Source organism: Struthio camelus, chromosome 12 (genome assembly GCF_040807025.1).
Source record: "Struthio camelus isolate bStrCam1 chromosome 12, bStrCam1.hap1, whole genome shotgun sequence".
In the NCBI taxonomy this organism is placed as follows: domain Eukaryota; kingdom Metazoa; phylum Chordata; class Aves; order Struthioniformes; family Struthionidae; genus Struthio; species Struthio camelus.
Window position 1 is genome coordinate 19,524,715 of NC_090953.1, and position 14,453 is coordinate 19,539,167.

At 35.4% G+C, this 14,453-nt stretch overlaps 1 protein-coding gene across 6 annotated transcripts in view; it reads right to left on the reverse strand.

The window, feature by feature from the left end:
* Positions 1 to 14,453, reverse strand: part of BNIP2 (BCL2 interacting protein 2) — an 18,984-nt gene continuing 4,531 nt past the window's right edge. The window contains exons 3-13 of one of the 6 annotated variants that reach the window (XM_068957783.1): positions 14,114 to 14,216; positions 13,278 to 13,345; positions 11,945 to 12,112; positions 9,821 to 9,997; positions 8,991 to 9,093; positions 8,563 to 8,694; positions 7,872 to 7,958; positions 7,677 to 7,775; positions 6,135 to 6,170; positions 3,480 to 3,522; positions 1,004 to 1,129 (exon numbers count right to left, since the gene is read on the reverse strand). In XM_068957783.1, the coding sequence (XP_068813884.1) occupies positions 3,483 to 3,522; positions 6,135 to 6,170; positions 7,677 to 7,775; positions 7,872 to 7,958; positions 8,563 to 8,694; positions 8,991 to 9,093; positions 9,821 to 9,997; positions 11,945 to 12,112; positions 13,278 to 13,345; positions 14,114 to 14,163 (960 nt within the window). In that variant the 5' untranslated portion in view covers positions 14,164 to 14,216 and the 3' untranslated portion in view covers positions 1,004 to 1,129; positions 3,480 to 3,482. Of the gene's footprint in view, positions 1,130 to 2,126; positions 3,523 to 6,134; positions 6,171 to 7,676; positions 7,776 to 7,871; positions 7,959 to 8,562; positions 8,695 to 8,990; positions 9,094 to 9,820; positions 9,998 to 11,944; positions 12,113 to 13,277; positions 13,346 to 13,924; positions 14,217 to 14,453 lie in introns of those variants that run through there. The other 5 variants (XM_068957785.1, XM_068957782.1, XM_068957786.1 and 2 more) reach the window with 5 other exon arrangements.

Here is a 14,453-nt window from a genome sequence, read left to right on the forward strand (position 1 = left end):
CAGTAGGTGACATCAGTGAAGCTGTAACATACAGTTAGGCACTGATGCCCTCTCCTCCCAGCTACACACTTTAAGGTCATTTCATTAAAAAGATTCCATTACCTCCAACACTTAATCTAATTTTGAAATCTGACACAAATCAACTATTGGGAGGTCTTAAGCTGCCATTAGAGCATTTATCAAGTGTGTGTGATGCAGTAAGTTTGCTGAAACATGTTAACAAATACCAGGCTATATAAGAATTGTGTGCTATTTAGAATGTAACTACTGTATTTCAGTATACAATTCCTCACTGCAAGAAGTACTATTATCACTTGTTCACTAATTGTGACATAAAAATACTTGGTGTAGACGACAAACTGCATTAAACACTAGGTTACATATTGTTCTAACTAGTTATAAGCTTTTTTGGAAACAAATATTCTTTATTTTAAAATCTTGTTACTTGAAAGATTTCAGTCTGCTTCAGTGCTGTCTTTATACAACATCCCTCTCCAATGCTTTCCAACAGAACATGCCTTTGCCATAGTAGGTAGGTGGTCAAGAACATTCAAGCAATCTAGTCTACTCCCATCAGTTTTTAATGACACTTTTGCTCCAAATTATCTTTGCCACTTCTGAACATTTCTCCTATGGTAGAAATCAATTTATAAAAGCTCACATCCATTCAAGCAGGCCACTGGCCTAAACATCTCCTTTTCAGGTGTACACTGTAATAACAAAAAGCTGCTAACAATTTATTACCACATTTTTCATGTAAAATCATGCAACCTCCAAATCGAAGGTAAATTAGTGACTTATTAATTTACCTTTTCTTGACAGGGCTGCACCATGAGTTTCACTTTTAGGAGGAAGTGCCATTCAAAGGGGCATTTCCTGTATCTTACTATAAAGTGATTCAGGTTTTGAAATAATTTTAAGTATGACATTCTGACTTTTTTGTTTTTAAATATTAAAATATATTTTTAAATCTATAAAATAATTTAAGTTTGACAAAGTTACCCATTTGCGTTCAAGATAACTTTGGGACCTCTTTGCTTTTTGTAAACACCCACCTCACCATTAAACGATGAGCTGGAAAACTCCATGGGGAATCATCTTTAGTAAACATGGTTCTCAAGCTGTGTATCTTTAGGGGACAGGAAAATTACTGTTGTCATTCACAAAAACTTACACTCAACAATTAGGTAGGTATATATACATGTTCAAAGAAATAGCACTTCTGCAACATGAAACTGTAGAACCACTCAGCCACTGGGAAAGCCAAAACTAACAATTCCATCATCAAGAATAAGGCCCATACAGAGGGCTGGTTACTCTGTACTGCACAATATACATAGAAAGCAACCAGACATACACTCATAGGACTGTAGCCTTTCACTAAGGATATGCTTTTACTGAGAAGGGCTTTTTTTTTTTTTTTTTTTTTTAAAAAGGAAAATTTTGAAATGAGATGATCAGAATACTTAATGTCTATCTTAGGACCCACATGTAAGCAGTAAAATCAGGAAGATTTCCAGGCTTGCATGTTTATGCACATTACACTGTGAAAGTATTAGAATTAAAATAAGCAGGCTGTGAAAGTGTCCAGTTTACTGACTAGAAATTTACATCAATTTAGGTCAGCTTCAAATTTGAAACAAGAGATAAAATAGCCCTAAAAAGAAACTGTTCACGCTTGTGTTCTGCTTTCAGAGCAAGATCCAAACCTTACGAAGTGGATGCAAAGCAACTTGAAATTAATGTTGTCTGTTGAAGAACATCCTGCATGTTAATCTCTTTGAAACTGTGATACAGAAGCTAATATAACAAAACTATCTATGTCTTGAGATGAAAATCTCTGAATCATAGACTTAAAATTCCCAGAGACATGGGCAATTTGCCCTCATCTGACATGAATATCTGCTCTGCTAGTGTCCATATGTGTATCATTAGAGACAGTAGATTAAGTGTTCATTAGTAATAAATTCTGACCATGGAACTAGTTCTTGATTTCTATATATCAGTGCCAGGCAATAATCTAGTTGAACGCCACCTTATTTTTCTCATAGTTCTATGTATGATACCAACATTAAAACTAATTAAAAACTTATACTTTTAGTAGTAAGACAAAGTTGTGAGCACAATAAAAAAACAAAAATTATGATCTTTAATACATTTGCTTCAATATTAAACTGTTCAGCTTCTGAATGAATTCATTTGCATACACCAGTTCTTACAGGGAAATAGCAATGATTATCAAACAGATTTTACAAACTTTTATAAACAGTGTATAATTCTGTTGTCCTGATAAACCTATAAACACTGGTTGATGCATCCAAGAACACCTCTTACAGACACGTTTACAGCTATTATCGGAATCCCCTTTTATATCACTTTTTTTTTTTTTTTTTAAATAAAGTGAAGTTAGTGCCAGTAAAAGGTGCCGAACCGATAGCTTTAGAAATGAATGCTTCATCCACAAAGGTGACACAGGCATTTAAAGATTTGCCATACCTCTGCAAGATACCTAAATTTTACCTGTGCAGACAACTGATAGTATGGTTAGAATTGCATCCATGCAACTTCCAAGCTCTACTGAAAATGACCAGAGTTTCTATTAGTGACAACTGATATTCATCCAGGAAGAACTGGCCTGAACTTATTTCATATTTGTAATTGAACCAGCAATAGCCTTGACTTACTGAAGCAGAATCTACATATGCAGCTTAAATGGAGAAAGATCTGGTATCCTATTAGTCATTTGAACAGTTCAGTTTTCAACACGCCTTAGGCAATAAACCCTTTGGCCAACAGGCTGAAGTTCTCAGAGAACTACAGTTTTGTATTCTGAGAAATGGACTAAAACTGAAGTTCAAGCTCACTCTAGCAAGGTAAATGAGTTCTGCTTGTATTAGATATGTGAACAAGAACAAGCATCTCTGCACTTGTGAAGGACTACATTATGTGATTGTTAACATCCAAAAATATAAGGTTTTTACAACCACCAAGAAATGCATTTGACCATTTACAGCAAAACAGATCATGCACTTTGTACAGTAATGACAAGTCACTTATGGCCTTATCTACCTGCAAATTAATTCCTTTTGCAGGTCCACATTACATTGCTGAGAGTCATAAAAATATATATTATCTCTTTCCTTTAACATTTAGGTATATAAATATTTTACTGAAGAACATGCATCATTTAGATAAACAATTGCAAGAATTACCTCTAAAAACATAGGGTTCTTTGACATTTAGCAGTATAAAATGATTACATATAACGGTAGCTATTAAAGTCAAGAGTCAAGACTTAAACCAATACAGCAGTGAACAGTTCATTGTGTGCTAGTTGAAAGAAATTAAGCACCTTTTGTAACAGGTTATGTAATATATGCACACACACACACACAATTAATGAATGCATTGTAAATGGAGGAAAAAATAGCATAATTCCATCTGCATATTCTTATGTCTTGTTTGGATTCCAAACTTACTGTTCATTTTTCTGCTCGTTTCCCATTCAGCTCTTGGTCAATTCTGATTAATAAAAAAGCAGTAAAATTAAAACAATATTAACAACAAATGTTGTTAGTTTCTTCACTCATATTTTAAGCCAAAATGATTAATCTTAACAGGAGGAAGCTGAAAGCTATTACACAGAAAATGTTTTAGTAAATAAAGATATACTTGTTAAGATTTTTATTGAATGCAGTCACAACAAGGTGTTTTAAAAAGCCATCTATTTCCTACCTCCCCCTAGAAATAATTAAGTTTGTTAAAAAAAAATTTAAATAAGCACAGCACTGGAAAAGAAGCATTTGAAAAGTGCAAGTGAAATTTGACTGCATAGCAAGGAAAGCAAGTTCTGTGTTGTTATTAATGAATGAATGCAAGCAGGAATACAAGCGTAAAGTAAGGTAACATGACAACTAATACTGTCAAGCACTACTACTTTGATGAGTTCACATACTGCAGCATAAGCACAGAATTACCTTTAATGTTATAGTAATTATAGTAATGAAGCCAAGAAAAACAGAACTAGTTGAATCAAAAGTTTTAAGTGGCTCCTAAACTGCAGTACCTTTTCTAATCATTTCCAGGACTCCTATAATTACCCAGGAAAAATTCACCATCATACTGCTAAAGGTGTTTTTGTTTGTGTGTGTTTTTTTTTTTATTATTTTTTTTTCACATCAACTTTGGAACTAGAAAACAAGATGTTACTTTGCAGAAACCACTGGATTTTTAATAGTCCTGCATGAGATGTACTTTTCATCTTTACATTAAGAACAGCCTACGGTCTTAACAATATCTTCTGGAAAATAAGCACTGAATAGAGGTAAATTAATTTTAGAACCAATAGCAGTTTCAGAGCAGGAGAAGGTAAGTTTGTCTTGTAGCAACCCAATTGTGTGCCCTACTTGCTGTTTCTGAAACTATAACCAACCAGTTTCTCCAAAATGGTAAAAACAATGACTGCTCTTTCTAGGCCAAGAGCCCCCCCAAAAAAGGGGAGGCAGGTGTTCTCTTTTTTTGCAGAATTACAATGGCTGTATGACCTGAATCTAGTACATAAGGATCCAACAAATTTGGAGCAGTATCGTCTACAAATCAGTCTTAGTCAAATAACGCTTTACTTGCATAGTATTCAGCTGCAAGTGATCCCTGTCCTCACTGCAGTATCATAGGAAAGCATGTTTCATATGAATTATAGGACCATTCACAAAAGGGTATTTTAGAAAAGCCAAGGCAAAAAAAAAAAAAAAAAAGCAAGCTACATGTAAGCACAGTTAACAATATAATCCACAGAAATATAAATATTCTGGCTTCCATAATAACTCAAATATGCATAGCCAAAGAATCCCCACTGCCATCCTTGACTTATTTAATAACTGAACTTAACACATCTTCTTTCTCCTGTTCTAACAAATAATGCCTACCACTGCTGTCAACCCAAATCAGGTCTCACTACCAAGTAGTACTTATGATCTTTCCTCTTATTTAACAATGTTACATAGGAAGATAAAAATATTTCACTTCTGTGAAATGTAAGTGGTGATATTATTGACAGGGACACTAAAAAGTGTTTGCTCTACTGAAATTTTTAAAAGTTTTTATATTAGCGTTTGAATGTCTCAGGTCTGCACCCTAAACGCAACGGACATTGCAGTAGAACTGGGCCAAATTATACATGTTGAAAAATCAAGCAGAACTGCTGCTATTTAATAGGTTCCGAAAACAGTTTCTTGAATTTGACAGCCCTAGAACTTTAGGCGAGAACACTACAAGATTCTCTTAACTGGAGGAATTCCTAGAGGGTGCCCAATACTCTTCTCATTAGCCTTGTCTACCAGCTTTCAGAAAAAAAAAACACCACTCCTTTTATTTATTCTTTTCACCTCTCAGTCTTCCTCTCTGCCAGTTACCTAATTTGCAGACAATAAGTCTCCCTTAATAGTTAAATTAGTGTCAAAACCCTTCAGTATGCTTGTTAGTGGTAGCGTAAAAAATAAAAAAATGCATATAATAAAAAAAATCATCTATTTCTGGAATAGCTTGAATGGTTAGCAGGCCAGTGAAAATTAACAAAATGAAAACCCAATGTTTATTAGCAAGGAATTTAGGCACTGCAAATACAAACAGCACTAAAAGTATTAACTAATTTAGATTGCATTTATGCAAGTCAATAATTTTTTAAAAAAGTAGTGAACACTAAACAAAAGCAAAATACAAGAGTCAAGATTAGAACTTCCCCCAATGTTGCATTTACTGTTGACAGCTTAGCACCTAAACACCCAGCTCTTCATTCAGACATCACTTCTTTGTAGAAACAATGAAACATAGTTTAATCAGTTCACACAGAAGCATGACTTTTGCCTGGTTAAGATGTAGTTGAAAATCCACACATTCCCTTAAAAATGAGCATCTCATGTGATACTAGAGACTATTTACAAATATCTGGCTAAACATCCAGGGTGTTATACTGCATTTACAGGCAGTATAGCTACTTCCATGCATACAAACTTAAGTCACTAGTGCATGTTTATATTTACAAATGCTTATTCCTTTATGCAAGCCAATCAACTGGGAGTTAGTTGCAGTGCAAATGGTCTTATCTAGATGCAACCCTAATCAAAACATGAATATACCTTTTCTGTTTCTTTCTAAACTTTTCTTCTTCATACCTTGGTGAGGAAAAGTTTGATTTCAGTAAATAAAAGATACGAAGGCCAAACTTAACAGAAGTTACAAACTGGTATTACTGTCAATATATTTTGCAGAAACATATTAAGTTTGAAAGTGATATAACTAAGAAAAGTACATATTGTACTTCCAACCTCTATAAGCCTTCCTCTATAAGCCTTAAACGGAAGCATTGATTTAGTTACCATGTCATATGGCTATATGGATATAAATCCAATACCACTTCTTGTACAGTATCTATCACTGAAATTTAAAGTCAGTATTCATAGGAATAGTCTAAAGCCGGAAATAATTCACAGACTTCTGTGGTGGTTAACTCCATAAGTCAACCAGTTCAGCCTTTACAGAAGAAGTGAAGTTAATCAAAACAAACAGTAGTCTTGCCAGACTTGGAATTAAAGTCTGGATTTTTGGTAACACATCCTTCAAAAATCCCATTAAAAATGTTTTAAACATAGCACAGAGCTGCTTCAGCTTTGACATGTCTTTTTGCACACAGAAAACTACGTTTTCTCCATATTATAAAGAGTTCATTGTTGCAGGTGATACTAGCTGTAATACTAGCTGCAGTATTTACTGCAGTAATTTCCCCCTACCCCCAACAAGGATGTGTCCTTCTGACCACCAAGTGACACTATCCTTCCTTACAGAGCTCCCAGTCTGCCATCACATTTGTAAATCATTTACTGTGATGCATAATCTACAGATTCTCTACATTATACCTCCTAACAGGTGGATCAGCTTTTTTTTTTTTTTTTTTAAATCAGAATTGTTAGTATTTCCACCCCGTTCTTAAGTTAATTATCTCTACTCTATTACTGCATCCACACATACTATTTAAAAAAGTCATCATCATGCTTGAGGGGCACGTAAAGAGTTGTGCTGACATTAAAGTAGGTTATACTATATGGCAAAGATCTGGAGTAAAGGAGGAGCAGTGGGGGAAGGGAAGAAAAACAAGCACGTGATGCTGCCCTTTCCTCTTGACAAAGTAGTTTTAGAATACTGCAGTTAAGGATTCGGCATTCTTCCATTGCAGATCTTCCTTTAAATGAAATCCTGACCTAAGTGATATTTCACTGCTTAACTTACTCTGCATTTTGTCATGAGAATGGACAATACCTCTAGTAACTTCTGTGCTAACGTGCCCAGAATTTCTAACAAGCCAGTTTAACGTACCAGTGGAAGAACTGCTGCAGTGAGGCCTCATCTCCATGATTCACATGCTATAATTTGGTAATTACATCAGTCAGTATATATGAATATCTCTATTTATTAGTATGCTGACCATATATGCTGCTACATACAAAACTGTAGGTCAGCAACGCAGTCAAACACACATACTTATCCTGGAGGTAGCAATGATATGAACTAATACAGTCTTTATTAAATACAAAGTTTTCTGTTCATAACCAACCACTGAATACATTTTCATACTGGTACTAAAACATGATCAACTTAGTACATGTTTGAATAATAAAACGTACTGTTTTATGCACTCTGGGATGCCAACGTATTCCATGGGGATGAGTTCAGCTAGTTCTGCCAACGTAAAGACATACCTAATTTTTTGGCTGAATTTTGAGCTGTGGAAGAACAAACGCAGGGTACAGTTACAACTTAAAAATTGTTCAGTAATATTATGATAGTTTTTGAAGTTTAAATACCTTCCAGAGTATTACCTAATAAAAGGTTTAGTGATGGCCAGAAGCGTTCTGATGAACCAAGACGGATGAACTATTATTAATGATTTCAGATTTTTCCTTAACCTGAAGAATTCAGAGAGCAAACATAATTACTAGGGGAAAAAAAAGCTAGTGACAAAGGTTTTTCAGCACGCAAAAAAGTACGTTCTTGCTAGCACAACTCTGTCGCATAAATCATTTAGACTTTGCTTTACTAGGAATTCCCATCAGCCAGAAGAAAAAAGTCATAGTAGTACATTTTATATTTTGACTATACAGTTGTAATGTCAGTTTTTGAACAATGACAAGGAAATGACATTCTAAAGAGAACGTTTCTTTGAGCTTTTTTACGCAGCTGTAATAAGTACTCAAAAAAGGACCCACTTTATTATCTTCTTTTAGTATTTACTTAGCATATTAACGCATGAAGGTTTTAGGGTATTCTACATGGTAACAGTATTTAGCATTCTGACAATCTACTATTTTTGTTTAAAAGTTAGGTAAGTCTGTAGCATTGTTTCTGCTTTGCCTCAGTTTAGGAAAAGATGCTCAATATACTAAACAATTCACTTAACAAGTAAATCTTAGCTAGCAGGCACCACACACCACATTAAGTAGCAGTTTTCCCAAAATACATACTATTGAGATGATGAATATTGTAAGAAAATATTACAGCAGAACTTCTTACCTTCTGTCAATTTGCTGGTAACATTTCCTGAGCCAGCCTAAACTTGGCATTTTTCTCCGTGTTGTTGCACCGTTCAAGTAAACTATCATGTAGTTCTCTGCTACTAATAGCTCTAAAGTGCCAATTACATACCTGCAAAGATAAGTACAGAGAAAACCTCCAAGTGAAGATCAGTGAATATTATAAACATAACTCCTACTACTGCTCAAATATGTTAAAAAAAAAAAAAAAGTTGTCAGAGTTGAGCATCTAGTCAGCTTTTTTTCCTGGAAGTAAATGTAGTTGCTTTATTATTTCTTACCTTTCCCTTGTCTCAAACTTAAAAGACTTCATTTAAAGGAAGAGAGAGGTGTAATCTCCCTAATATTAAAATACTGTATCTCATAATGAGAAACTAAGAAGGTATTCAGAGGCTGATGACAACTTACTTAAATAGATTGTCCATTAGATATCTGTAGTTAGGCTGGCTGCTTTCTGGCATAAAGCAAACAGCAAACACAACAATAGCATTTAACCCATCACCATAATAACCTGAAGAAAAAAAAGAAGAAAAAGCAGCAGTGAATGACAAAGGTGACTGTATCTTGACTGCATTCAGACAAGAAGGTCAACCCTGCTTGACAAACTTTTTCAATATTCACCTGAAAGCTTTACAAACATCCATGGTAGGTTCACACAGTTACAAGAAACATTAAGATTTCTTTTTTTGAGTTTGTCCATTTGTCTACTCTTAAAGAGTAGAGAGCTGAGATTACAGTAAATCAACTGCTGCACGTATGCTTAGTATCTCAGTATATTTAACAATGTTCCAGAGGGTCAGCTTTTCTCCCTACCTAAACTTCATATACATGGTTGAGAAGAGTCAGTAAATTGATTCATGCCCCTGTAAATCTAGAAGCACTGCCTTCAGCACTCTCATAAAACCACATCTATACTGGTAGCACAGACAGTCACATCTTGTTACGTATATTCAGTTTAACAAACATTCAGAATATTTCGGCAACCCCATCATGTTTTAAAATTGCATTTTTTAGTATTTCTGTTTGTTAGGTTTTGTAATTAGAAAGGCACATTAGTAGTGTCACCAGAACACATGTGCATTTCGGAACTTTAGTTTAACAGGAAAAAGTTAACTGTATGCCTTAAATACTGCAACACATGAATCATCATTTGTGAGTCTTTATGCCCAAAGTTCTTCCTGTCCCACCTCAACTCAGCTCAAAGTAGCAGTCCCCCTCAGCACGTCGCTAATTCTTACCACCATGACTGATAACTTTTTTATACGGTTCAATTGCCTTCATGTCCACCCTATGGTCCTGTTCTCCAATCCTAAACATACGCCAACGTCGACCATCGTCTTTCTCCTCTGCCGCGGTGTATTCCGTAAGTGATCCTTTCCTAATTACATCAGTAGTTTTTGGTTTTGGAAGATCATCTACCAAAGTTGAAACACGTTCAAGATCCATTATGAATACCATGTATAGTGACACTCAGTTACAACAGAGGTTAACCACTTTGTTATCTAATCTAGTTTAATATTCTTCATCCAGTCAAACATATTAGCTGTCTTCGTTCTTTCAGTCATTACAAAATAGGATCTCATGGATGCCAAATACTTCATTTTATGAAAATACTCTATGTTAGCATTGATATGCATCAGCTATAACGTTATATTTCAAAGTGCCTGACAAATTTCTGATCGTGTAGGAAGCCTTTTAATTGTAGTCTTTCAGAACACAGACCTCAGTGAATTTCACCGAAATAAACAAAGTGGTTAACTCCAATGATTATTATGAAGGTTGCTTGATCAGATTTACACAAAAGCGTAATTTAAAACATTAACACTATCTTGCAAGCAGACATGCAAACAGATCTATTAGAAATTAAATCTAATTCATGTGTGTGCAATCAATATATATGAAATTTATGCTGACAGCAATCTGTGAAAGAATTTGCTCCAATTAAATTATGATTCTTGACTTTGTTGCATAGACCTTACCCAAAGCGAGAAAAACCTACTGCAAGTTAGTTGTCTGTTCCCAAGACAAAGCTGTTAATTGAAACTATCCTTCCAGGAAAATGAAGACAGCAGCATTAAAGGAAGAAGAGACAGAAACCCTTTTCAGCCACTTTTAAAAACAACGCACAAATATCTGGAACATTTCCTTAGCATCATTGCAGAGTTAACCCTAAACATCAATTCTTCTTCCCTAAAGCAGTGAAACAACAAAAATCCTTTTACACAGGCAAACCCACAGTCTCTGCTATGAAAACTTCATCTGCAACATCTCCTTAGCTATTAAAAAACATTTGTGTTTTAAAGAGCATTTTTCTCCCATTATAGGCTCTCTCAGAATGAAAAACAGGTCGTGTTTCATATAGAACAATGTAAAAGAAAACTTGTTCAGCTAGGAATTAATTATTTTCATATTTCCAGCATAAAAAACAGTAATTGAGCTTCAAGGCTCACTTATTATTTTAGATGCGCTCTTAAGGCATGAAGTTTACACAAGTTAAAGGTTCCAACTGTTTGGCCAGGAGAACAGTTCTCGAGTTCTTGACTTTTATATAAGGGCCTTAAAATAGAATTAAACTGCAGGTTTGAAACCTGTGTGGGCTTTAACACACACAGAACTTGTTATCTCAAATAAAATTTGGTAGCATCTCAAGTTTTCACCTCTAAAGATCAAGAAAGATGAAGGGTCTCTTTATTTCTCAATTTTAAGACAGTATGCGTGTAGCACTTCTAGTGCAGGTATGGCTAAATTAGCTTCATATCAAGTCACTATGGAATTCCTTGACACACAACACGGAATCTTTTGCTGCTTCCAAACAATCCAGAAGGCATGCAAACGTTAAAATTACTGACCTTCGCCCTTTCTCGTTACAACATTACATCAGATGAGGATCAGTATTTTTTAAAAATAACACTGAATCTTCCTTAACACAAAGTTTTGCAATGTACAGATTTGTGAAGAGTTAAACTACAGTCTACATAACTTTCTATGGGATTCACCTCCATTTAAAACTGATCTGTAATACAGGTAAAACATGCATATATTCCCAGTTTGTTTCTTAGAAACACACTGCAGTGGAGGAGGATTTTCCATAACTTAAAGAGTTTTACAAGTGTTCATGACATTCACTTAAGTTTATTTGGCATTATGGCTATTATGTTTGACTGTTTACTACTCAGTCAAATTTACAGCTCTTTACAAATTCATTGTGCCTACTTCCAATTCCCAATCTAATCCTTCCCTTTATATTTTCACTCTTGTAATAATGAGTCTTAGTTATTCCTCACCTGAAAAACTGTGGACCTGCACATAAGAAAACAGAAATCTTCTATGGCATCATCAGACAAAAGCAACAAAACACTTACCTTCCCATTCAAATTCATTACTGTTCTCCGAGGGAGTATCCAAGTCATCCAAATCAATCTCTCCGCTCTCATCCAAGTCATCAGACAAAACAGATTCCTCACTGTGATCCAAAGTTAAGCTAATATCTGGTGCCATCAGTTTCTTCCTCACTTTGTTTCCATTAACTTCTGCATTTAAAAAGCAAGTTATTTACTTTCAAAGTTAGAGCAGCTTTAGACAGGCAAATTAACGAGACAGCAAAGCACGGTGCTTTAACAAAGTGCATCATAAGAAAATGCCCATCACTTAAGTGGTCCATCCTTAGAATAGGAATCAAAGTAAACATGGGGTGAAAAGAACAGCACCTTGAGTTCAAAGTTCTCAAGTCCTTAAGTCTTCCCAATTGAATATGCACTATGATCACTGTAGTAGACCACCATATTTCTTACAGCAAGAAAAACGTGAAGTGCTACCACCAGCTAACTCACCAGAATTTACACTGGCTATATCAGTGCACCACAGGCTGTTATAGATGTGATACTAAATAAATGTTAGAGAAAGTGCAATAGATTAACCAAAACAAGGACTAGAAACATTAGGTATTGCTAACATCATAACCACCTTTGAAATAAAAATAAAAGATCAACATACAAGCTACAACAAATAAAGACTGACAGACAACAATGAGGACAGAAAATTAAAGAAACTAGTAGGTAAATACACAGCATGCTTTGAGATACAAAGCAAATACTTGCGTGTTTTAGAGAGCAGTTGAAAGCAGGGAAGAAAATAAAATGACTGATCCAGCACTGGAAATGCCAAAGCTAAAGCAGACAGACAAGAGCCAAAAAAAAAAAATTTTAATGGAGAAAAAGCACATCTCGATTCCCTCTCTGACCTTTCCGACATGGAACATTCTTAAAAGGACTCTTAAGAGTCCTGAAATTTGGAGCGAGACTAAGTGTAGGCCTTAACTGACACTCAGATACCAAATAATGACCCAGTATTTTTCAGATAGGTCAGGAAAGGAGAGTGCAATAATTCATTTTTATCCAGTATTAACTGGATAGCTCAGTTTAGAGGGAAGATGATGATTCCTGTGCAATGTGCTCTAGATGACCCTGCAGGGGGGTTGGACTAGGTCCTGTCCAACCTTGGGCACTCTGTGATTCTGTGACTCTCAGACAGTGTATTCCAAAAAGATTCCTTTTATTCTTTTGAGATAACGGGCTTATACTACCACTCACACACAAACATGTCATTTAGAATGCTATTCCCTCAGGCCTGACTTTAAAAAACTAAAACAAAATTAAGGAGGAAGCAGTCTGTTTGACTAGAGTGAAGCATTCTTACCAGTTTCACCTTCTCTTCCAGCCTCGGCCAATATATCTGATTCAGCAGGATCATCTTCTGGCAGGGGCCTGGGCAAGAAGTAGAAACTATTAGCCCCCAAGGGTTTCTTTTACAACCAGCTAAATACAAAATATTTAGACTCATGCACTGCTAAAAAAATCCACTGTGAAATAGCATTTTAACTAAATATACTTATAGTCTAAGCTCAAGCTGTCAGCAAACCGAGCGCTGAAGTAGCAAAACAGCTTTACGGCACTCAAATGACCATCCGTTGATATGATAAATACCAAAATACTGGTTGCTATTGATGCCTGTCATCCTTCAGAAAGTTTGCCATATTCTTGCTGAGAGAAAGTCTGATATTAAATACATCACAGAAGTAGTTCTCTCACTTTATTACTAAATGCCTCGGAAATCAGCTGCTTTAGTATCTTATCAGGCACAAACATCACTAGCATTCTTAAGTGTTAAGAATTTTGCTCAGAAACATTGCCTAATGAAGTATTTGGGCCTTCAGACATTGGCAATAATATGCAAACAATGTAGCTGCAAAAGGTTACCACAGTGGAAAAAAACAAAGCCAAACTTTACTTAAAATTTCCACGTCAGTAACACTAAAGACTTAGACGTTGTCATTCCTATATTACCTAAATTACACATGAAGAGATCCTTCTCCAGTCCACAAAGAACCACACCACAAAACCCTTCTGAGACTACTACATTACTGGAAATCACTGCAAGATTATTATTAAGTATTGATTCATCAGGAACAGAGAGAAGTAGCTTTTTCTGGACGCTATGCATTTGATTTGAATTAATTTTTTTTTTTTTTAAACCTTGGAAAATCTTCATCTTGCCATTCTTCCTTAAACTCCACGCCTTCCATTCTTCTTGAATTACTTGAACCTCTTGTCTTCAAGACAGCAGGTTAAACAGGAGCTGCAGGGAACAGACAACAGAGGATGCTAGTTCAGTACTGTTGGGATTGCAGTACGTGCAACATGTCCTTTCAATTAGCACTGTGTTGAGAGGATACAGGGAAAAAAACAGGAGACAGCTTGTTGCCTCTGCCTCTCCTCTCTCCCTCCTCCTTTTTAAAAAGGCAAAACCACTTACAGAATAGCTCTCTGTCATACAGTAATTTAGGTGGGAAGGCATCTCTGGAGTTCATCCAGT